At 46.2% G+C, this 25,560-nt stretch overlaps 1 protein-coding gene across 4 annotated transcripts in view; it reads right to left on the bottom strand.

The window, feature by feature from the left end:
* The window catches only part of LOC112247781 (arrestin red cell), a 111,208-nt gene that overhangs the window by 36,932 nt on the left and 48,716 nt on the right, over positions 1-25,560 (bottom strand). For 3 of the 4 annotated variants that reach the window (XM_042328155.1, XM_042328153.1, XM_042328154.1), the window contains exons 2-8: positions 24,554-24,584; positions 16,450-16,510; positions 5,240-5,284; positions 4,651-4,850; positions 4,456-4,515; positions 3,282-3,349; positions 2,012-2,147 (exon numbers count right to left, since the gene is read on the bottom strand). In XM_042328155.1, the coding sequence (XP_042184089.1) occupies positions 2,012-2,147; positions 3,282-3,349; positions 4,456-4,515; positions 4,651-4,850; positions 5,240-5,284; positions 16,450-16,510; positions 24,554-24,584 (601 nt within the window). Of the gene's footprint in view, positions 1-2,011; positions 2,148-2,512; positions 2,560-3,281; positions 3,350-4,455; positions 4,516-4,650; positions 4,851-5,239; positions 5,285-16,449; positions 16,511-24,553; positions 24,585-25,560 lie in introns of those variants that run through there. The other variant, XM_042328156.1, reaches the window with a different exon arrangement.

Below are 25,560 nucleotides of genomic sequence, written 5' to 3'. Positions count from 1 at the left end.
GACCATCTATCTGATGCTGTCTGGACAGAGAAACAGCTGCCCTCTGGCTCTGTATGGGTAGACCATCTATCTGATGCTGTCTGGACAGAGAAACAGCCCCTCTGGCTCTGTATGGGTAGACCATCTATCTGATGCTGTCTGGACAGACCATCTATCTAATGCTGTCTGGACAGACCATCTATCTGATGCTGTCTGGACAGAGAAACAGCCCCTCTGGCTCTGTATGGGTAGACCATCTATCTGATGCTGTCTGGACAGACCATCTATCTAATGCTGTCTGGACAGACCATCTATCTGATGCTGTCTGGACAGACCATCTATCTGATGCTGTCTGGTTAAAAAGAAAATGATATTGCTGCCGCCCGTAGCATTGAATGCAAGGGAAGCCAGCGAGCATCTAGAAAATCAGAGTTGAGCTAAACTGAGTGAGCTCAGCTGAGAATGGTCCTGTCAAACCAAAAACAAGTGTCACGGGAAGCCAGCGAGCATTTGGCTTCACACCAATCACAGAGAAATATGTCATCAACAGAAACAACTTGAATTGTTGCATCTCGTTGAGTTGTTGTTCTCCAGTAGCTAGCTAGCTAAAATTGTCCCTTTCCTAAATAGCCATGGATGGAGATAGGGATTTGAACTTGTGGTTTTACTAAATGCTCCTTACTGGCAAATGATTATAAAGGCAATTCTGATCCAACCATTAATTCATACATTGTGCCCCTGGCCTGAGAGGATGGAAGTTCAATATGTAGCTAGATGTAGAAGGCTAATGTTAACAAGCTGGCCTGGTGCATCGTTACCCATGAAAGAAAATTAGGCTAGCCAGCAAGCATTTTAGCCAGATAAGACAACAAAAACTTAAAGCGTGTACTGTATGGCAGTCGTAGACCGTTTAGGCAACATGAACGAGGAGGATGGCATTGGTGTTTCTCTACAAGTAGGGTGAGTCAACATGTTTTTTTCTACTTGCACGAATGCACACACACACACACACACACACACACACACACACACACACACACACACACACACACACACACACACACACACACACACACACACACACACACACACACACACACACACACACACACACACACACACACACGGACAGCCACATTTTAGCTTAAGTTGATTGGAGTAAATAGTTTTTGGTATCTTTTAGTTGTCACTGTATTGGACCAAGCAGAGGTGATTTGATGATGTTGAAATGTTTCAGTGTAAATGGTGCTGGGATGGTGGAGGCAGCTCCTGTTTTCTATGTGACTTGCGGAGATAGATAGATAGATAGATAGATAGATAGATAGATAGATAGATAGATAGATAGATAGATAGATAGATAGATAGATAGATAGATAGATAGATAGATAGATAGATAGAGAGATAGAGAGATAGAGAGATAGAGAGAGAGACCTTGGGAAAATCCTCTGCATTATCATTAACAGCAGACTCATACATTTCCTCAATGAAAACAATGTACAGAGCAAATGTCAAATAGGCTTTTTACCAAATTACCGTACAACAGACCATATATTCACCCGGCACACCCTAATTGACAACCAAACAAACCAAAACAAAGGCAAAGTCTTCTCATGCTTTGTTGATTTCAAAAAAGCCTTCGACTCAATTTGGCATGAGGGTTTGCGTCATCCGAGGTAGGCCGTCATTGTAAATAAGAATTTGTTCTCAACTGACTTGCCTAGTTAAAAGAGGTTAAATATATATCTATTTTTATAGATAGAGAGCGATAGAGATAGAACATGACGGCAGGTAGCCTAGCAACAGAACATAAATTCCCCCCCTTTTTTTCATCTGCTATAACCAATCAATCAAATATTATTTGTAGAACGCTTTTTACAAATGCATGTATGTGTGTGTGTGTGTGTGAGTGTACCTCTATTTTGTCCAGTGAGCTCGAGGTGTAAAGAGTGTTGCGTGTGTGTGTGTGTGTGTGTGTGTGTGTGTGTGTGTGTGTGTGTGTGTGTGTGTGTGTGTGTGTGTGTGTGTATCCTACCTCTTTATCCAGGGAGGCCTCTAGGTGTAGGGATCTATCTGACAGTAGGAAGGATCGTGTTGTCTCCACCATGGGCTGAGGACCAGGCTTCTCTGGGGCGTACTGCACCTTACGGATCACCAGACGCACTGAGTTCCTGTAATAACACACAGGAGAAAAATACATGACAGACCATACAACCGTAAAACAAACCCCTCACACACTAGGATTATCAACATATCAGGGTTTGGAGTCAATTCCATTTCAATTCCCGTCAATTCGGAAACTAAACCAAATTCAAATTCCAAATTTTCCTAATTGAAAAACATTGAAGAGAGAATTAGAATTTCAGTGTACTTCCTGAATTGACTGGAATCTAAGTGGATAAATCTAAATCAATCTAAGCCCCCAACCCTGGTTCATACACCATAATTTAACAAACCCTCCACACTGAATCACTGAGTCACTGAATGAAAGGACACATAGCCTGCTTAGACTACAGTCTACAGTCTACAGTCTTACCTTTTATGTATCTTCTCCTCTACAGTCTACAGTCTACAGTCTACAGTCTACAGTCTACAATCTTACCTTTTATGTATCTTCTCCTCTACAGTCTACTGTCTACAGTCTACAGACTATAATCTACAGACTACAGTCTACAATCTTACCTTTTATGTATCTTCTCCTCTACAGTCTACAGTCTACAGACTACAGTCTACAGACTACAGTCTACAGTATTACCTTTTATGTATCTTCTCCTCTACAGTCTACAGTCTACAGTCTACAGACTACAGACTACAGTCTACAGACTACAGTCTACAGACTACAGTCTTACCTTTTATGCATCTTCTCCTCTACAGTCTACAGTCTACAGACTACAGTCTACAGACTACAGTCTACAGTCTACAGTCTACAGACTACAATCTTACCTTTTATGTATCTTCTCCTCTACAGTCTACAGTCTACAGACTACAGTCTACAGTCTACAGTCTACAGACTACAATCTTACATTGTATGTATCTTCTCCTCTACAGTCTACAGTCTACAGACTACAGTCTACAGACTACAGTCTACAGTCTACAGACTACAGTCTTACCTTTTATGTATCTTCTCCTCTACAGTCTACAGACTACAATCTACGGTCTACAGTCTACAGACTACAGTCTACAGACTACAGTCTACAGACTACAGTCTTACCTTTTATGTATCTTCTCCTCTACAGTCTACAGTCTACAGTCTACAGACTACAGTCTACAGTCTACAGACTACAGTCTACAGACTACAATCTTACCTTTTATGTATCTTCTCCTCTACAGTCTTAGCGCAGAAGGCTCTGACCTCAAAGTCTACTCCACAGGCCTGAACAGAGAGAGAAAGTAAGGGAGAGACAGAGAGAGGGAGAGAGAGAGCGAGAGAGACAGAGAGAGAGAGGGAGAGACAGAGAGAGAGAGGGAGAGGCAGAGAGAGAGAGGGAGAGAGAGAGCGAGAGGGAGAGGCAGAGAGAGAGAGGGAGAGGCAGAGAGAGAGGGCGAGAGAGACAGAGAGAGAGGGAGGGAGAGGCAGAGAGAGAGAGGGAGAGGCAGAGAGAGAGAGAGCGAGAGAGACAGAGAGAGAGGGAGGGAGAGGCAGAGAGAGAGGGAGGGAGAGAGAGAGAGCGAGAGAGACAGAGAGAGGGGGTAGACAGAGAGAGAGAGAGAGAGAGAGAGAGGGGAGAGAGAGAGGGAGAGGCAGAGAGAGAGAGGGAGAGAGAGAGAGGAGAGCGAGAGAGACAGAGAGAGGGAGGGAGAGCGAGAGAAAGTGAGGGAGAGGCAGAAATAGGGGTAGACAGAGAGAGAGGGGTAGACAGAGTGCGTGGGGTAGACAGAGAGAGAGGGGTGAGTGAGAGAGAGAGAGAGAGAGAGAGAGAGAGAGGGGGAGAGAGGGAGGGAGAGGCAGAAATAGCGGGGTGGACAGAGAGAGAGGGGTAGACAGAGAGAGAGGGTGAGTGAGAGAGAGAGAGAGAGAGAGGGAGAGGCAGAAATAGCGGGGTGGACAGAGAGAGAGGGGTAGATAGAGAGAGAGGGGTAGAGAGAGTTGAGAGACAGAGAGAGAGAGAGAGAGAGAGAGAGAGAGAGGGAGAGGGAGAAATAGCGGGGTGGACAGAGAGAGAGGGGTAGAGAGAGTTGAGAGACAGAGAGAGATGGAGAGAGAGAGCGAGAGAGAGCGAGAGAGAGCGAGAGAGAGCGAGAGAGCGAGAGAGAGCGAGAGAGGGAGAGAGAGGGAGAGAGAGGGAGAGAGAGGGAGAGAGAGGGAGAGAGAGGGAGAGAGATGGAGAGAGAGCGAGGGAGAGAGACAGAGAGAGTGAGAGAGGGAAATGGAAATAGAGACAGAGAGAGATGGAGAGAAAGGGAGATGCAGACAGTGGATAAAACGTTTGTGTGTGTGTGTGTGTGTGTGTGTGTGGTGCGTGTGCGCGGTCTCTGTACCTTCCCTGTGTCCTCTGGTCCTGGCTGTAGAGTGACTGAGCAGGGCAGGTTTTGAGGGATCTGAGACATCGACGCACAACACAGTCAGACAGAATTAAACACAAAGCTAGGATGTGCTTAACTTGTTGACCTCACATTCAGGTCATTTAAATGGGTGTGTGTTTGCGGTACAGTGTGTCCGTCTATAGAACTCACAGTGAAGCTGAATGGGTGGGCGTGCTGGCCTAGTTTCTTCAGCAGTCGTTCCTGCAGCCGGCTGAGTGGTTTACCTTCCTCTGTGGTGAGGGTAGGGAAGGCCTGGAAGGTGGAGATATAGAGGTCTTTCCTAAAGGACAAGCCCAGAACATCCAGGTCCTCTCTACCATATCGGAACGCACAGGTCAGAGTCACAAAGACTGGGGAAGGAAGGGAAAAGAGGGTTCTGTTTCATTTCAACCAGCTTTGTATATAGATATGTGATGTTCAGAGTCACACGGACTGGGGAAGAAAAGGGACAGAGGGAGGAGGTGACAGAGAGAAGAGAGAGGAGAGAGTAGAGAGAGAAGAGAGAGAAGAGAGGAGAGAGAGGAGAGAGAGGAGAGTAGATAGAGAAGAGAGAGGAGAGAAGAGAGAGGAGAGATATATGATGGAATGTGAATAAATTATTGATATTTCAAGGACAATCATGAAATTAGAACTCACACACACACACACACACACACACACACACACACACACACACACACACACACACACACACACACACACACACACACACACACACACACACACACACACGGCTTACCTTTTCTGTCTTTTAGGTATTCTGGGTCTATGAGTAGCACTCCATCTGTAGAAAGACAGACAATAACACACACACACACGCACACAGTCAAAAACAACACACACACGCACACAGTCAAAAACAATACACACACACACAGTCAAAAACAATACACACACACACAGTCAAACACAACACACACACAGTCAAAAACAACACACATACACACACAGTCAAAAACAACACACAGTCAAAAACAACACACACACACAGTCAAAAACAACACACACACAGTCAAAAACAACACACACACAGTCAAAAACACACACACACAAAAAAAAACAACACACACACACACACACAGTCAAAAACAACACACACACACACACAGTCAAAAACAACACACACACACACTCAAAAACAACACACACACACACACAGTCAAAAACAACACACACACAGTCAAAAACAACACACACACATAGACACAGCGCTAATATTAAGGTTTTGTGTTACCCAAACTGGTGCTGAGGGAGTTCAGAGTAGAACTGCACATCATTTTAAACAAGAATTAACTTAACTTCTTTGGGACAGGGGGGCAGTATTGAGTAGCTTGGATAAAAAGGTGCCCAGAGTAAACTGCCTGCTACTCAGTCCTAAAAGCTAGAATATACATATAATTAGTAGATTTGGATAGAAAACACTCTGAAGTTTCTAAAAACTGTTTGAATGATGTCTGTGAGTATAACAGAACTCATCTGGCAGGCAAAAACCTGAGAAAGAATCCAACCAGGAAGTGGGAAATCTGAGGTTTGTAGTTTTTCAACTCATTGCCTATCCAATATACAGTGTATATGGGGTCAAATTGCACTTCCTAAAGCTTCCACTAGATGTCAACAGTCTTTAGAACCTTGTTTGATGCTTCTACTGTTTAGGAGGGGGGAATGGGAACTAAATGAGTCAGAGGTCTGCCAGAGTGCCATGAGCTGACCACGTTAGTTCACGTGAGACTTAGCTTGCGTTCCATTGCATTTCTGAAGACAAAGGAATTCTCCGGTTGGAACATTATTGAAGATTTATGATAAAAACATCCTAAAGATTGATTTTATACATCGTTTGACATGTTTCTATGGACTGTAACGGAAATGTTGGACTTTTTGTCTGCTCGCGCCTCATGAATTTGGATTACTGGGCTAAACGCGCGAACAAAAAGGAGGTATTTGGACATAAATTATGGACTTTATCGAACAAATCAAACATTTATTATGGAACTGGGATTCCTGGGAGTGCATTCTGATGAAGATCAAAAGTAAATTAATATTTATAATGTTATTTCTGACTTTGTTGACTCCACAACATGGCGGATATCTGTATGGCTTGATTTGTTTCCTGAGCACTGTACTCAGATTATTGCATGGTATGCTTTTTCGGTAAAGCTGTTTTGAAATCTGACACAGCGGTTGCATTAAAGAGAAGTGGATCTAAAATCCCATGCATAACACAATGTTTATTATGAGTATTTCTGTAAATTGATGTGGCTCTCTGCAAATTCACTGGATGTTTTGGAACAACTGAACGTAACGTGCAAATGTAAACTGAGATTTTTGGATATAAATATGAACTTTATCGAACAAAACATACATTTATTGTGTTACATGAAGTCCAATGAGTGTCATCTGATGAAGATCATCAAAGGTTAGTGATTAATTTGATCTCTATTTCTTCTTTTTGTGACTCTTCTCTTTGGCTGGAAAAATGGCTGTGTTTTTCTCTGACTAGTTACTGACCTAACATAATCGTTTGGTGGGCTTTCGTCGTATAGCCTTTTTGAAATTGGACACTGTGGCTGGATTTACAACATGTTTATCTTTAAAATGGTGTGAAATACTTGTGTGCTTGAGGAATTTTAATTGTGGGATTTCTGTTGCCCTGCACCTTCACTGGCTGTTGTTGAGGTGGGACGCTACCGTCCCGAATACCCAGAGAGGTTAACTGACTTGACTCGTTAAATCAAAAGAACTCTGACTAACAGCTAATCCACATTTAACAGGTAGGTGGAGCTGTCTGGTGGAGGCTGTGAGGTTACAACATCATCCGTTATAGTAACTCTTAATCATCATGACGGAGGCTGTGTGGTTACAAACATTAATGCATCATGACCTCCTTATAATGTCTTGTAAAAAAATAAAACTCTCTCTCTCTCTCTCTCTCTCTCTCTCTCTCTCTCTCTCTCTCTCTCTCTCTCTCTCTCTCTCTCTCTCTCTCTCTCTCTCTCTCTCTCTCTCTCTCTCTCTCTCTCTCTCTCTCTCTCTCTCTCTCTCTCTCTCTCTCTCTCTCTCTCTCTCTCTCTCTCTCTCTCTCTCTCTCTCTCTCTCTCTCTCTCTCTCTCTCTCTCTCTCTCTCTCTCTCTCTCTCTCTCTCTCTCTCTCTCTCTCTCTCTCTCTCTCTCTCTCTCTCTCTCTCTCTCTCTCTCTCTCTCTCTCTCTCTCTCTCTCTCTCTCTCTCTCTCTCTCTATCTGCTGGGAATTGTATGAGCGAAGGAGTGCATGGCGTACTTCTTAAAGAAGAGTGTCTGGTTGATCGGATGGTTGAGCATGGCGTACTTCTTAAAGAAGAGTGTCTAGTTGATCGGATGGTTGAGCATGGTGTACTTCTTAAAGGAATGTTTATTCAAGTTACGCCGCTTTTTTCTCCGTCAACAAGGGTAACGATTTCAAATGTACCACCGTTTATTCCCAATGAGCTATTGGAGCGCGAGTTATTGCGCTTTGGGAAGTTCTCCAGTTCAATTAAGGTCCCGTTGGGTTGCAAACACCCGGCGTTGAAACAGGTTATGTCATCTCGGCGACAGGTGTTTATGTTTTTGCACTCACCGGAGCAAACTTTAGAGTTATCGTTTAAAATCAAGTATGACAATAGACTGTATATGGCTTATGCTAGTACGGGTAGTCAACAGTGTTTTGACTGTGGGGATGTTGGTCATAAGCGACATGTTTGCCCGAAAAGGGAGAAGGCAGAGGGAGGGGCGCAGGGAGGGTCATCGTAACGCCTGGGCCCACTGATGTAGGGACCGACAGTGGTAGAGCAGCCACAAGCACCTGTTGCTGAGGAACAAGTTATCCGTGTTGAGGGCACGGAGTTGCAACTTGTACCAGAGGAGAATGTTATGGCTCCCAGGTTGTGGAGGAGATGCCCTGTACGGGTGCTGGGGTAAAGGAGGGGGTTCATGTGGAGCTAAGCTCCCAGGTAGTGGAGGAGATGCCTGGTACGAGTGATGAGGTGCAAGTGGGGAGTGTTGAAAGGGATGTGGTAGAGGGGAGTCAGTTGTCTGTGTTCTCAGCTGAGGAGGATCAGGAGAAGAATATGGATATCTCTTTTGATATGATAGCAGCTGGTGAGGACTCAATTTACGATCTAGAGGAGGTAAATGGGTTTCTGGATCAGACTTTTGGGAAATCTGTCAAATTGGCAGATTATTTTGATGTTGATAAGTTTGTGAGGTCAGCTGTGATGTTACAGAAGATGGTGGGGTTAGACCAGTTGAGTGAGAAGAAGCGGTTTCGCTTGGGAAAATGTGTTACTGCTGTTACAGCAGCAAAAGGTGGTGGGAAACGTGGCCAGGTTAAGAGAAGATTAAAATAATGATGATCATGCTTTATAGGGTGTCTTTTTTCTCGTTGGTTTCTCTGTGGTTTCTTCTGCTTTTCTTTTCTCTTTTCTACATGGAGGTACTAAGGGTAGGTTCTCTCAATATGAATGGGGGAAGGGACAGGAATAAGAGGGCTTGGGTATTAGAAGTAATAAAACAGAAAAGGCTTAATGTAGTTTTCTTGGATGAGGAAAATGAGGTTGACTGGGGTATGTGGTGGGAGGGGCAGCATGTAAGTCAAAACAGACTTGTTTTCCTCAATCTACTACACAGAGATTGTCAAGGGTCGGGTTTTATTGGTCAAGGTGGATGTTATGGGGTTTTTGTTTGTTTTTTTGAATGTTTATGCTCCTAATGAGGGTACACAGCGTATTGCTGTTTTTGATCAAATAAAGGAAACCCAAAGACAGTGTGATCAAGAGGGGTGTATGGTTTTAGGGGGTGACTGGAACTGTACAGTCGATTTTACTGTTGATCACACCGCTGAAGAACCTCACCTGCGATCAGCCACTTGCCTGTCTGGCATATTAACTGAGTTTGAGCTTTCTGATGTGTGGAGAGTATGGCTAAAAATTAATTAATGTCAGTGCAGCAAGGTTAGACAGGTTATATGTATCTGAGCAATACTGTAGTAGGGTTGGAAGGTGTGCCATTACTCCTGTGGGTTTCTCTGATCATCATATGGTTACTGTTGATATTCACTTGTCCTGTCCACGAAGGTCATCACCTTACTGGTATTTTAATGTTAAATTGTTACATGATGTCATGTTTTGTGACAGGTTTTTGTTGTTTTGGGAAAAATGGAGGGTTATAAAAGGGAATGTTGAGTCCTTGAGACAATGGTGGGAGGTTAGGAAGGCCCAGATACGAGTATTTTGTCAACAAAGCTGCTCACTCAGAACGACACTGGACTAGTCATGAACTTACAGGACAAGAGACATGAACTGAGGTCGTTTCTGCATGAAAGAGTGAAGGGTGCCTTGATTAGGTCTCGTTTTGCTTCCCTCGAGGATATGGATGCTCCTAGATCTTTTTTTAAACCTAGGACAGTCGACATTGCAACGTAAACAGATGGTCTGCCTTCGTCTCCCTGATGGGAAGGTTGACGGTGAAATGCGTCAACATGCAGTGGATTTCTACTCTGTCCTCTATAAGGCGGAGGATTGTGACTCTCTGTGTACTGAACAGTTGTTACACGGTCTTCCTCAATTGGGAGCTGAGCAGAGAGTCGCATTGGACGCTGACATTACACTGCAGGAGCTGTCCACAGCAGTTATGCAGCTCTCAACAGGCCGAGCCCCTGGCATTGATGGTTTACCATCTGAGTTTTATAAGCACTTTTGGGGGTCTATTGGGGAGGATTTTTATGAAGTGGTGTGTGAATCTTTTCATGAGGGTTCTCTTCCTGTATCCTGTCAACGTGCGGTGCTTTCACTGTTGCCAAAAAAGGGGGATTTGGCTCTCATAAAAAATTGGAGACCTGTTGCTTTGCTGTGCGCAGAATACAAAATTGTTTCTAAATGTCTCTCAAACAGGTTGAAAGAGTATCTGGGATTGTTGGTCCACCAGTCCTACTGTGTACCTGATCGCTCTATCGTTGATAACTTGTTTCTGATAAGAGATGTTTGTAAACTGTCTGATGTAAATGTGGGTTTACTTTCTTTGGATCAGGAGAAGGCTTTTGATCGTGTGGACCACCAGTACTTGTTTAAAACAATGAAAGCCTTTGGGTTTGGGGATGTTTTTTTGTTTTTTTTTGTCTTGGATGAATTTACTGTATGCTGGGGCCTTGTGTATGGTGAAGGTGGGGGTGGTTTGAGTTGCCCCATCCCTGTCGAAAGGGGCATCAGGAAGGGATGCCCAATTTAAGGGCAGTTGTATAGTCTGGTGATTGAACCAATGCTTTGTTTTTTAAGAGCGAAGCTTACTGGTTTCTCTGTGCCAGGTGTAATGAAGGGTCCCACGACAGCACTGTCTGCATATGCAGATGACATGACAGTTTTTATTACAGGGGGTGAGGATGTTAAGGTTCTCAAACGCTTTAAAGGTGTATTAGGGGGCCTCCTCAGCTAGAGTCAATTGGGGAAAGAGTGAAGCGCTGTGGGAAGGTCAGCTTCAAACGGGGTCCGTTCCACGGTTACCAGGGGGGCTTCAGATGGGGTCCGCTCCACGGTTACCAGGGGGGCTTCAGTGGGGCAGAGATGGGATGAAGACTGTTTTTTTTTCTAGGCTCCGATGTCTTTCAGAAAAATAACTGGGAGGGTGTAGTGGAGAAAGTGTGTGCCAGACTGTCAAGGTGGAAATGGGTGCTACCCCAGCTGTCTTATAGGGGAAGGGTACTGGTAGCTAATAATCTTGCTGCCTCTACCCTTGTGGCACAGACTAATGATTTTGCAGCCACCAAAGGGTCTGATACAAGAGCTTCAGAGGACTCTTGTCAATTTCTTCTGGTCTGGACAACACTGGATTAAAGCTGCAGCCCTGTACCTGCCACTGCACGAGGTGGGCAAGGCCTGGTGGACATTTCCTCTAGGATCACGGCTTTCCGGCTCCAAGCAGCCCAGAGATTGTTGTACAGTGACGGTTCTAGCTGGGTCGACACAGCCTACACACTGATGAGGAGAGCGGGCTGTTTGGGCTTAGACAAGCACCTTTTCCTCTTAAAGCTGGAGGGGGGTGACAAACCTTCCGGCGCCGACAGAGATGGCCGCCTCGCTTCGCGTTCCTAGGAAACTATGCAGTTTTTTGTTTTTTTACGTGTTATTAGTGTTACACTAGTACCCCAGGTCATCTTAGGTTTCATTACATACAGCCGAGAAGAACTACTGAATATAAGATCAGCGTCAACTCACCATCAGTACGACCAAGAATATGTTTTTCGCGATGCGGATCCTGTGTTCTGCCTTACAACCAGTGTAACCGAGTGGATCACATGCAGCGACCAAAAAAAAAAACGACTCAGAAAAAGAGGGAAACGAAGCGGTCTTCTGGTCAGACTCCGGAGACGGGCACATCGTGCACCACTCCCTAGCATTCTTCTTGCCAATGTCCAGTCTCTTGACAACAAGGTTGATGAAATCCGAGCAAGGGTAGCATTCCAGAGGGACATCAGAGACTGTAACGTTCTCTGCTTCACGGAAACATGGCTAACTGGAGAGACGCAATCCGAAGCGGTGCAGCCAGCGGGTTTCTCCACGCATCGCGCCGACAGAAACAAACATCTTTCTGGTAAGAAGACGGGCGGGGGCGTATGCCTTATGGCCAACGTGACATGGTGTGATGAAAGAAACATACAGGAACTCAAATCCTTCTGTTCACCTGATTTAGAATTCCTCACAATCAAATGTAGACCGCATTATCTACCAAGAGAATTCTCTTCGATTATAATCACAGCCGTATATATCCCCCCCCAAGCAGACACATCGATGGCTCTGAACGAACTTTATTTAACTCTCTGCAAACTGGAAACGATTTATCCGGAGGCTGCATTCATTGTAGCTGGGGATTTTAACAAGGCTAATCTGAAAACAAGACTCCCTAAATTTTATCAGCATATCGATTGCGCAACCAGGGGTGGAAAGACCCTGGATCATTGTTACTCTAACTTCCGCGACGCATATAAGGCCCTGCCCCGCCCCCTTTCGGAAAAGCTGACCACGACTCCATTTTGTTGATCCCTGCCTACAGACAGAAACTAAAACAAGAAGCTCCCACACTGAGGTCTGTCCAACGCTGGTCCGACCAAGCTGACTCCACACTCCAAGACTGCTTCCATCACGTGGACTGGGAGATGTTTCGTATTGCGTCAGACAACAACATTGACGAATACGCTGATACGGTGTGCGAGTTCATTAGAACGTGCGTTGAAGATGTCGTTCCCATAGCAACGATTAAAACATTCCCTAACCAGAAACCGTGGATTGATGGCAGCATTCGTGTGAAACTGAAGGCACGAACCACTGCTTTTAATCAGGGCAAGGTGTCTGGTAACATGACTGAATACAAACAGTGCAGCTATTCCCTCCGCAAGGCTATCAAACAAGCTAAGCGCCAGTACAGAGACAAAGTAGAATCTCAATTCAACGGCTCAGACACAAGAGGCATGTGGCAGGGTCTACAGTCAATCACGGACTACAGGAAGAAACCCAGCCCAGTCACGGACCAGGATGTCTTGCTCCCAGGCAGACTAAATAACTTTTTGCCCGCTTTGAGGACAATACAGTGCCACTGACACGGCCTGCAACGGAAACATGCGGTCTCTCCTTCACTGCAGCCGAAGTGAGTAAGACATTTAAACGTGTTAACCCTCGCAAGGCTGCAGGCCCAGACGGCATCCCCAGCCGCGCCCTCAGAGCATGCGCAGACCAGCTGGCCGGTGTGTTTACGGACATATTCAATCAATCCCTATACCAGTCTGCTGTTCCCACATGCTTCAAGAGGGCCACCATTGTTCCTGTTCCCAAGAAAGCTAAGGTAACTGAGCTAAACGACTACCGCCCCGTAGCACTCACATCCGTCATCATGAAGTGCTTTGAGAGACTAGTCAAGGACCATATCACCTCCACCCTACCTGACACCCTTGACCCACTCCAATTTGCTTACCGCCCAAATAGGTCCACAGACGATGCAATCTCAACCACACTGCACACTGCCCTAACCCATCTGGACAAGAGGAATACCTATGTGAGAATGCTGTTCATCGACTACAGCTCGGCATTCAACACCATAGTACCCTCCAAGCTCGTCATCAAGCTCGAGACCCTGGGTCTCGACCCCGCCCTGTGCAACTGGGTACTGGACTTCCTGACGGGCCGCCCCCAGGTGGTGAGGGTAGGCAACAACATCTCCTCCCCGCTGATCCTCAACACTGGGGCCCCACAAGGGTGCGTTCTGAGCCCTCTCCTGTACTCCCTGTTCACCCACGACTGCGTGGCCATGCACGCCTCCAACTCAATCATCAAGTTTGCGGACGACACAACAGTGGTAGGCTTGATTACCAACAACGACGAGACGGCCTACAGGGAGGAGGTGAGGGCCCTCGGAGTGTGGTGTCAGGAAAATAACCTCACACTCAACGTCAACAAAACTAAGGAGATGATTGTGGACTTCAGGAAACAGCAGAGGGAACACCCCCATCCACATCGATGGAACAGTAGTGGAGAGGGTAGCAAGTTTTAAGTTCCTCGGCATACACATCACAGACAAACTGAATTGGTCCACTCACACAGACAGCATCGTGAGGAAGGCGCAGCAGCGCCTCTTCAACCTCAGGAGGCTGAAGAAATTCGGCTTGTCACCAAAAGCACTCAAACTTCTACAGATGCACAATCGAGAGCATCCTGGCGGGCTGTATCACCGCCTGGTATGGCAACTGCACCGCCCTCAACCGTAAGGCTCTCCAGAGGGTAGTGAGGTCTGCACAACGCATCACCGGGGGCAAACTACCTGCCCTCCAGGACACCTACACCACCCGATGCTACAGGAAGGCCATAAAGATCATCAAGGACATCAACCACCCGAGCCACTGCCTGTTCACCCCGCTGTCATCCAGAAGGCGAGGTCAGTACAGGTGCATCAAAGCTGGGACCGAGAGACTGAAAAACAGCTTCTATCTCAAGGCCATCAGACTGTTAAATAGCCACCACTAACATTGAGTGGCTACTGCCAACACACTGTCAATGACACTGACTCTACTCCAGCCACTTTAATCATGGGAATTGATGGGAAATGATGTAAATATATCACTAGCCACTTTAAACAATGCTACCTTATATAATGTTACTTACCCTACATTGTTCATCTCATATGCATACGTTGATACTGTACTCTATATCATCGACTGCATCCTTATGTAATACATGTATCACTAGCCACTTTAACTATGCCACTTGGTTTACATACTTATCTCATATGTATATACTGTACTCGATATCATCTACTGTATCTTGCCTATGCTGCTCTGTACCATCACTCATTCATATATCCTTATGTACATATTCTTTATCCCCTTACACTGTGTATAAGACAGTAGTTTTTTTGGAATTGTTAGTTAGATTACTTGCTCGTTATTACTGCATTGTCGGAACTAGAAGCACAAGCATTTCGCTACACTCGCATTAACATCTGCTAACCATGTGTATGTGACAAATAAAATTTGATTTGATTTGATTTGATTTGCCTGGCCTGACTCCATTTTATGAGTCTGTTATGCAGGCTTGGAGAGTCTTGGTCAAGTCCCGTAAGGCCGGCACGCCACCAGGGATGTGGCTTTCTGAAGAGACTCTTTTTCACAACACTGCCATCCAGTCCCGTGTTCTGGGTTCAGCCAGCCTACGTTTATGTCTGTTAGGCGTGGGGTGTACCAAGCTGGGTCATCTGATGCGGAGCAGGAGCAGATCGTTGGAGGAGCTGGGAGAAAGAGCAGGGATCCGATCATCTCGCCTACTGAGGAAGGTCGTCGCTGAGGTCTGCGACTCCTTGCCAGTGCTTCATCTGCAGAATGTGACTGACACTTCCAATTCTGATCGGTGGAAAAAGGGTCTGGATTATGTGTTCCCTGCACTGATTGTTAATGCTGCGATGGGGGCATTCGAGGAGGACGTGGGGATGCTGCTTTCCTTCGATACCCCGGAGCTGGGGGAGTTCAAGGAGGTGGGAAAGAAGGCCATGTACAGAATATGTGTAAAGGTGTCCCATGCCTCTTCCCTGGAAGGGGTAAAATCGACAAGGTGGGCGGGTGTGCTTGGTCCAGGTGCCTCCCCAAAAGGCTGTTGGCGATCATTATACAAACTGCCTATTGATTGGAGGACAGCTGACCTCCAATGGAGGATAATACATGGAGCCATAGCCACCAACATGCATCTGGTACACCTGGACCCTACTTTTGGAGAGGGGTGTCCATTCTGTGTCTGGTACACCTGGACCCTACTGTTGGCGAGGGGTGTCCATTCCATTCTGTGAGTCTGAATCTCTGGCACATCTGTTTTTACTGTGTCCCAGGTTGGTCGGGATGATTGACCTGATCACTAATTGGTTCTCTGCGTTGGGAGAGGTTTTCTCTTCCCAACTGTATATATTTGGGCAAAAGTACAGTTTTAGTCAAAAGGGTGTAGTTGAGTTGCTTCATTTTGTGTTAGGGGCAGCAAAATTAGCGATATGGAAGACCCGAAAGAACAGTATTCGGGGACAGGGGTCTGTGGATGTGGTGGGAATGCTGGAGGGAATGTTGGCAGCGAGACTAAGGGTCTAAAGACTAAACTAAGAGTTTGCCTATTATAAACTTGTCAAGAATATTGATCTGTTGTTGAGCATATGGGGTATTCAGAGGCTGTTGTGTTTAGTTACTGTGGCAGAGGAATTGAGTCGTGTTCTACATTTCCATCAGTAAGGACTCAGTCATTAACAAATATTATCCTCCCATTGGTTGTTGTGACAATGTGGTCCTGTGTTCTATCGTCATAACAACCCAGAGAGAGACTCAGACAACAAAATTACATCAACAACGGTGTGTGTGTGTCTAGTAGTTGTCACATCCCTAATAGGGGCCCACGGCCCCGGCACCCCAGAGTGTGTTACTACTCACCCACTGGATCTACATGGTCTAGGTGATCCACAAAGTCTCTCTTCCCCAGGTATACTGTGAGCTATAGAGAGAGAGAGAGAGCGCGAGAGAGAGAGAGAAAGAGCGAGAGCGAGAGAGAAAGAGCGAGAGAGACAGAGACAGAGACAGAGAGACAGAGACAGAGAGAGAGAGATGGCCACAAAGGACAGAGTGAAAACATTGACAGTATGTGGAAATGGAAAGAAAAACCTGACAAACATCATCATTACTACAACACATCATCATTACTACAACACTCATCAAATTACACACACACGCACTCGCACACGCACGAGCATGCACACACACATAAACACACACACACACACATACACACAAACACACACACACACACAGACCCCTAGCGAGAGCGAGAGGGGGGGTATGGGAGAGAGAGAGAGAAGTAGTACTGTAGACTACTTTATGACTGACCTCAACCCAGAGTCTCTCAGAGCGTTCACAGTCAGCCCACTGACACCCCTATCAGACCACAGCAAAATCACAGTCTACTTAAACAGAGCAATACTCAATCATGAGGCATCAAAGCCAAAGGAACTGAGTAACATTAAGAAATGCTATAGATGGAAGGAATGCAGTTTGGAAACCTACCAAAAAACAATTAGGCAACAACAAATTCAATCCCTTTTAGACAATTTCCTGGGTAAAACGTTCCACTGTAATAGTGAAGGTGTAAACTTGGCAGTAGAAAATCTTAACAGTATATTTGACCTCTCAGCTTCCCTATCAAATCTAAAAATCTCAAATAGAAAACCGAAGAAAATTAACAACAATGACAAATGTTTTGATGAAGAATGCAAAAATCTAAGAAAGAAATTGAGAAACCTATCCAACCAAAACATAGAGACCCAGAAAACCTGAGTCTACACCTTCACTATGGTGAATCACTAAAACAATACAGAAATACACCACGGAAAAAGAAGGAACAGAACGTCAGAAATCAGCTCAATGCAATTGAAGAATCCATAGACTCTAACCACTTCTGGGAAAATTGGAAAACACTAAACAAACAACAACACGAAGAATTATCTATCCAAATGGAGATATATGGGTAAACCACTTCTCCAATCTTTTTGGCTCTATAACAAAGAATAAAGAGCAAAAACATATACATGATCAAATACAGATCTTAGAATCAACTATTAAAGACTACCAGAACCCACTGGATTCTCCAATTACATTGAATGAGTTACAGGACAAAATAAAAACCCTCCAACCCAAAAAGGCCTGTGGTGTTGATGGTATCCTCAATGAAATGATCAAATATACAGACAACAAATTCTAATTGGCTATACTAAAACTCTTTAACATCATCCTTAGCTCTGGCATCTTCCCCAATATTTGGAACCAAGGACTGATCACCCCAATCCACAAAAGTGGAGACAAATTTGACCCCAATAACTACCGTGGAATATGCGTCAATAGTAACCTTGGGAAAATCCTCTGCATCATTATTAACAGCAGACTCGTACACTTCCTCAATGAAAACAATGTACTGAGCAAATGTCAAATTGGCTTTTTACCAAATTACCGTAAAACAGACCATGTATTCACCCTGCACACCCTAATTGACCACCAAACAAACCAAAACAAAGGCAAAGTCTTCTCATGCTTTGTTGATTTCAAAAAAGCCTTCGACTCAATTTGGCATGAGGGTCTGCTATATAAACGGATGGAAAGTGGTGTTGGGGGTAAAACATACGACATTATAAAATCCATGTACACAAACAACAAGTGTGCGGTTAAAATTGGCAAAAAACACACATTTCTTCACACAGGGTCGTGGGGTTAGACAGGGATGCAGCTTAAGCCCCACCCTCTTCAACGTATATATCAACGAATTGGCGCGGGCACTAGAAAAGTCTGCAGCACCCGGCCTCACCCTACTAGAATCCAAAGTCAAATGTCTGCTGTTTGCTGATGATCTGGTGCTTCTGTCACCAACCAAGGAGGGCCTACAGCAGCACCTAGATCTTATGCACAGATTCTGTCAGACCTGGGCCCTGACAGTAAATCTCAGTAAGACCAAAATAATGGTGTTCCAAAAAAGGTCCAGTCACCAGGACCACAAATACAAATTCCATCTAGACACAAAAAACTATACATACCTTGGCCTAAATATCAGCACCACAGGTAACTTCCACAAAGCTGTGAACGATCTGAGAGACAAGGCAAGAAGGGCATTCTATGCCATCAAAAGGAACATAAATTTCAACATACCAATTAGGATTTGGCTAAAAATACTTGAATCAGTCATAGAGCCCATTGCCCTTTATGGTTGTGAGGTCTGGGGTCCGCTCACCAACCAAGACTTCACAAAATGGGACAAACACTAAATTGAGACTCTGCACGCAGAATTCTGCAAAAATATCCTCCGTGTACAACGTTGGACACCAAATAATGCATGCAGAGCAGAATTAGGCCGATACCCACTAATTATCAAAATCCAGAAAAGAGCCGTTAAATTCTATAACCACCTAAAAGGAAGCGATTCCCAAACCTTCCATAACAAAGCCATCACCTACAGAGAGATGAACTTGGAGAAGAGTCCCCTAAGCAAGCTGGTCCTGGGGCTCTGTTCACAAACACAAACACACCCTACAGAGCCCCAGGACAGCAGCACAATTAGACCCAACCAAATCATGAGAAAACAAAAAGATAATTACTTGACACATTGGAAAGAATTAACAATAAAACAGAGCAAACTAGAATGCTATTTGGCCCTACACAGAGAGTACACAGCGGCAGAATACCTGACCACTGTGACTGACCCAAAATTAAGGAAAGTTTTGACTATGTACAGACTCAGTGAGCATAGCCTTGCTATTGAGAAAGGCCACCGTAGGCAGACATGGCTCTCAAGAGAAGACAGGCTATGTGCTCACTGCCCACAAAATGAGGTGGAAACTGAGCTGCACTTCCTAACCTCCTGCCCAATGTATGACCATATTAGAGAGACATATTTCCCTCAGATTACACAGATCCACAAAGAATTCGAAAACAAATCCAATTTTGAAAAACTCCCATATCTACTGGGTGAAATTCCACAGTGTGCCATCACAGCAGCAAGATTTGTGACCTGTTGCCACGAGAAAAGGGCAACCAGTGAAGAACACGCACCATTGTAAATACAACCCATATTTATGCTTATTTATTTTATCTTGTGTCCTTTACCATTTGTACATTGTTAAAACGTTGTATATATATATAATATGACATTTGTAATGTCTTTATTGTTTTGAAACTTCTGTATGTGTGATGTTTACTGTTAATTTTTATTGTTTATTTCACTTTATATATTATCTACCTCACTTGCTTTGGCAATGTTAACACATGTTTCCCATGCCTGTTACGGCTTTCTTCCGTCGAAGGAGAGTCGGACCAAAATGCAGCGTGGTTAAATCGAGACATCTTTAATGACTATAAAATACGAACAATACAAAAACAACAAACGGAACGTGAAAACCTAATACAGCCTGTCTGGTGACAACTACCACAGAGACAGGAACAATCACCCACAAACACACAGTGAAACCCAGGCTACCTAAATATGGTTCCCAATCAGAGACAATGAGAATCACCTGACTCTGATTGAGAACCGCCTCAGGCAGCCATAGACTATGCTAGACACCCCTACTAGCCACAATCCCAAAACCTACGAAAAACCCCTATACATAAACACAACACAAAATAAACCCATGTCACACCCTGGCCTGACCAAATGATATATTAGAAAACACAGAATACTAAGACCAGGGCGTGACAGAACCCCCCCCCCCCAAGGTGCGGACTCTCGGCCGCACACTAAAACCCATAGGGGAGGGTCCGGGTGGGCGTCTGTCCACGGTGGCGGCTCCGGCTCGGGACGTGGACCCCACTCCAACCAAGTCTTAGTCCCCCTGTAATGCGTCCTTTGATTTGCGACCCTCGCCGCCGACCTAGGCCTAATAACCCTCACCAAGGACCCCACTGGACTGAGGGGCAGCTCGGGACTGAAGTGGAAGCTCGGGACTGAGGGGAAGCTCGGGACTGAGGGGTAGCTCGGGACTGAGGGGAAGCTCGGGACTGAGGGGAAGCTCGGGACTGAGGGGAAGCTCGGGACTGAGGGGAAGCTCGGGACTGAGGGGAGGCACAGAGGGAAGCTCAGCACTGAGCTCAGCACTGAGGGGAAGCTCAGCACTGAGGGAAGCTCAGCACTGAGGGGAAGCCCAGTACTGAGGGAAACTCAGGCAGGTAGTAGGCTCTGGCAGATCCTGGCTGACTGGCGGATCTGGAAGATCATGGCTGACTGGCGGATCCTGGCTGACTGGCGGATCTGGAAGATCCTGGCTGACTGGTGGATCCTGGCTGACTGGCGGATCTGGTTGCTCCATGCAGACTGGCAGCTCTGGCTGCTCCATGCAGACTGGCAGCTCCGGCTGCTCCATGCAGACTGGCAGCTCCGGCTGCTCCATGCAGACTGGCAGCTCCGGCTGCTCTATGCAGACTGGCAGCTCTGGCTGCTCCATGCAGACTGGCAGCTCTGGCTGCTCCATGCAGACTGGCAGCTCAGGCTGCTCCATGCAGGCTGGCAGCTCTGGCTGCGCTGAACAGGCAGGAGACTCCAGCAGCGCTGTAGAGGAGGAAGGCTCTGGCTGCGCTGAACAGGCGGGAGGTTCCGGCCGCGCTGTAGAGGAGGAAGGCTCTGGCTGCGCTGAACAGGCGGGAGGCTCCGGGAGCGCTGTAGAGGAGGAAGGCTCTGGCTGCGCTGAACAGGCGGGAGGCTCCGGCAGCGCTGTAGAGGAGGGCTCTGGCTGTGCTGAACAGGCGGGAGGCTCCGGCAGCGCTAGAGAGGAGAAAGGCTCTGGCAGCGCTAAACAGGCGAGGCGCACTGAAGGCCTGGTGCGTGGTGCTGGCACTGGGTAGAGGACATGCACAGGAAGCCTGGTGCGGGGAGCTGCCACCGGAGGACTGGTGTGTGGAGGTGGCACTGGATGGACCGGACCGTGAAGGTGTACTGGAGAGCCTGAGAGCAGGACTGGCACAGGACGTGCAAGGCTAGGTAGGTACACAGGAGGCCTAGTGCGTGAGGCTGGCACACTCTTCACCAGCCGACTAACACGCACCTCAGGACGAGTATGTAGCGCTGACCCAGGTGCCATCAAATCCCCGACACGCTCCGTCGGACGAATATCATACCTAAAGCACCAAACTAGCAACTCCCTCATAACTCTCTCCTCCACTTTCCCCATTAACTCCTTCACAGTCTCTGCTTCACTCACCTCCAACACCGGCTCTGGTTCTGGTCTCCTCCTTGGCTCCTCACGATAAACAGGGGGAGTTGGCTCAGGTCTGAACCCTGACTCTGCCACACTCTCCCTGAGCCCCCCCCCAAGAAATTTTTGGGGCTGACTTTCGGGTTTCCTTGCCAACCGTGTTCCCTCGTATCGTCGGCTCCTCTCTCCGGCTGCCTCTGCTCTCCTAAGTGCCTCCACCTGTTCCCATGGGAGGCGATCTCTTCCAGCCAGTATCTCCTCCCAAGTGTAACAACCTTTGCCATCCAAAACGTCTTCCCATGTCCATTCCTCCTTTCGCTGATTCTGCTGTCGCTGCCTGTCACCACGCCGCTTGGTCCGTGTGTGGTGGGTGATTCTGTTTACGGCTTTCTTCCGTCGAAGGAGAGTCGGACCAAAATGCAGCGTGGTTAAATCGAGACATCTTTAATGACGATAAAATACGAACAATACAAAAACAACAAACGGAAATGTGAAAACCTAATACAGCCTGTCTGGTGACAACTACCACAGAGACAGGAACAATCACCCACAAACACACAGTGAAACCCAGGCTACCTAAATATGGTTCCCAATCAGAGACAACGAGAATCACCTGACTCTGATTGAGAACCGCCTCAGGCAGCCATAGACTATGCTAGACACCCCTACTAGCCACAATCCCAAAACCTACGAAAAACCCTATACATAAACACAACACAAAAACCCATGTCACACCCTGGCCTGACCAAATGATATATTAGAAAACACAGAATACTAAGACCAGGGCGTGACAATGCCAATAAAGCCCTTGAATTGAATTTAATTGAGAGAGAGGGGGTGAGTATGATGAGAGAGCGAAAGAGGGGGTGGGAGTATGGAGAGAGACATAAAGAGGGGGAGTATGGGAGAGAGAGAGAGTGGGAGGGGAAAGTATGGGAGAGTGAGAGAGATAAAGAGAGGGGGAGAGTATGGGAGAGAGAGAGAGAAAGAGTGGGGGAGTATGGGAGAGAGAGATAAAGAGAGGGGGAGTATGGGAGAGAGAAAGAGAAAGAGAGGGGGGAGTATGGGAGAGAGAGAGAGAAAGAGTGGGGGAGTATGGGAGAGAGAGATAAAGAGAGGGGGAGTATGGGAGAGAGAAAGAGAAAGAGAGGGGGAGTATGGGAGAGAGAGAGAGAAGAGGGGGTATGGGAGAGAGAGAGAGAGAGAGGGGGTATGGGAGAGAGAGGTGAGGGGGAGTATGGAGAGAGAGCGAAAGAGGGGGTGGTAGTATGGGAGAGAGAGAGGGGGAGGGGGAGTATGGGAGACAGAGAGAGGGAGAGGAGTATGGGATAGAGAGAGGGGGAGTATGGAGAGAGAGAGAGAAAGAGGGAAAGAGGGGGGAGTATGGGAGAGAGAGATAACGAGGGGGAGTATGAGAGTCTGGGAGAGAGAGAAAGATAAAGAGAGGGGGAGAGTATGGGAGAGAGGGAGAGAAAGAGAGGGGGAGTATGGGAGAGAGAAAGAGAAAGAGAGGGGGAGAGTATGGGAGAGAGAGAGAGAAAGAGAGACCTGGGCAGAGAGAGAGAGAGAGGGAAGGGGGATATGGGAGAGAGAGAGATAAAGACAGGGGAGTATGAGAGAGAGAGAGAGAGACAGAGAGAGAGAGGGGGGAGTATGGGAGAGAGAGAGAGGGAGGGGGCGGAGAGTATGGGAGAGAAAGAAAGGAGAGAGAGAGAAAGAGAGACCTGGGCAGAGAGAGAGAGAAGGGAAGGGGGAGAGTATGGGAGAGAGAGAAAGGAGAGAGAGAGAAAGAGAGACCTGGGCAGAGAGAGAGAGAGGGAAGGGGGGAGAGTATGGGAGAGAGAGAAAGGAAGAGCGATAACAAAAGAGAATGGAAAGGCAGAGATGGGAGAAAAACTGGAGCAAAAATGGCAGAGAGAATGAAACAAATGCTAGGAGAAAGAGAAGAGGAAAAATCTATAACAAGATATGATAGACTCAGAGGAAGTAGAGGAAGAAGAGATCTGATAGACTCAGAGGAAGTAGAGATCTGATAGACTCAGAGGAAGTAGAGATCTGATAGACTCAGAGGAAGTAGAGGAAGAAGAGATCTGATAGACTCAGAGGAAGTAGAGATCTGATAGACTCAGAGGAAGAAGAGATCTGATACTCAGAGGAAGAAGAGGAAGATGAGATCTGACAGACTCAGAGGAAGAAGAGGAAGAAGAGATCTGGTAGACTCAGAGGAAGAAGAGGAAGAAGAGATCTGGTAGACTCAGAGGAAGAAGAGGTAGAAGAGATCTGATAGAATCAGAGGAAGAAGAGATTTGATAGAGGAAGAGGAAGAAGAGGAAGAAGAGATCTGACAGAATCAGAGGAAGAAGAGATCTGATAGAATTCAAGGAGGAAGGGGAAGAAGAGGAAGAAGAGATCTGATAGACTCAGAGGAAGAAGAGGAAGAAGAGATCTGATAGAATCAGAGGAAGAAGAGGAAGAAGAGATCTGATAGACTCAGAGGAAGAAGAGATCTGGTAGACCCAGAGGAAGAAGAGATCTGATACTCAGAGGAAGAAGAGATCTGATAGAATTCAAGGAGGAAGGGGAAGAAGAGGAAGAGATCTGATAGACTCAGAGGAAGAAGAGGAAGAATAGGAAGCCTACTGGGAGAAATATACTCTACAAGGAAAGAGGAGGAACCCACCTCACCTTCTGTCTGACACACACACACACACACACACACACACACACACACACACACACACACACACACACACACACACACACACACACACACACACACACACACACACACACACAGGGGAGTTGTGAACTACCTTGCAGTTGGGGCTGGACTTCTTGAAGACTCTGAAACGAGAGAGATTAATTACTCAATTACTCACCACATAACAATATAGAGATATTCCTGTGTCCATCACAGATACAGACACTGACAGACTTCAACAGATTTCACTATGAACTACAACCACAACCAGTCAGACAATGCAGTAGGCCTCCTGTAGAATAGGTCTCCTGTAGAATAGGTCTACTATAGAATAGGTCTACTGTAGAATAGGTCTACTATATAATAGGTCCACTATAGAATAGGTCTACTGTAGAATAGGTCTACTATAGAATAGGTCTACTATATAATAGGTCTACTATATAATAGGTCTACTATAGAATAGGTCTACTGTAGAATAGGTCTACTATATAATAGGTCTACTATAGAATAGGTCTACTGTAGAATAGGTCTACTATAGAATAGGTCTACAGTAGAATAGGTCACCTGTTATTTATGTGGGAAAAGGGAATTCCCCCAGGATGAATTATAGTTGTACTGTATTGTTACACCTCAGGTACAGACCTTTCTAATGACATAAAGTAAGTGTTTTAACAAACAGATAAGGACCATCTACTGAGTTGAATGTGAGCGAACTAGTTCCCCCAAGTGGCAAGACAGTTGTTCAGTGACCATAAACCAAAGAGTAATCTGTCTGATGGTGATGGTGGTACAATGAGAGAGCCCCACCAATAACCATTTATCTCTGTCCGAGAGAGAGAGACAGAGAGAGAGAGAGAGAGAAAGAGAGAGAGAGATTGAGTGAGTGAGATGGAGAGAGAGAGAGAGAGAGAGAGAGAGAGAGAGAGAGAGAGGGAGGGAGAGAGAGAGAGAGAGAGAGAGAGAGAGAGAGAGAGTTGGAGAAAAGGGGGAGAGAGAGAGAGAGATGGAGAGATTGAGAGAGGGAGAGAGAGAGAGAGATTGAGAGGGATGGAGAGAGAGAGAGAGAGAGAGAGTTGGAGAGAAAGGGGGAGAGAGAGAGAGTTGGAGAGAAAGGGGAAG

Source organism: Oncorhynchus tshawytscha, linkage group LG10 (genome assembly GCF_018296145.1).
Source record: "Oncorhynchus tshawytscha isolate Ot180627B linkage group LG10, Otsh_v2.0, whole genome shotgun sequence".
Taxonomy (NCBI): domain Eukaryota; kingdom Metazoa; phylum Chordata; class Actinopteri; order Salmoniformes; family Salmonidae; genus Oncorhynchus; species Oncorhynchus tshawytscha.
Note: the sequence above shows the minus strand (reverse complement) of the source record. Positions and strands in the feature narration are given on the sequence as shown.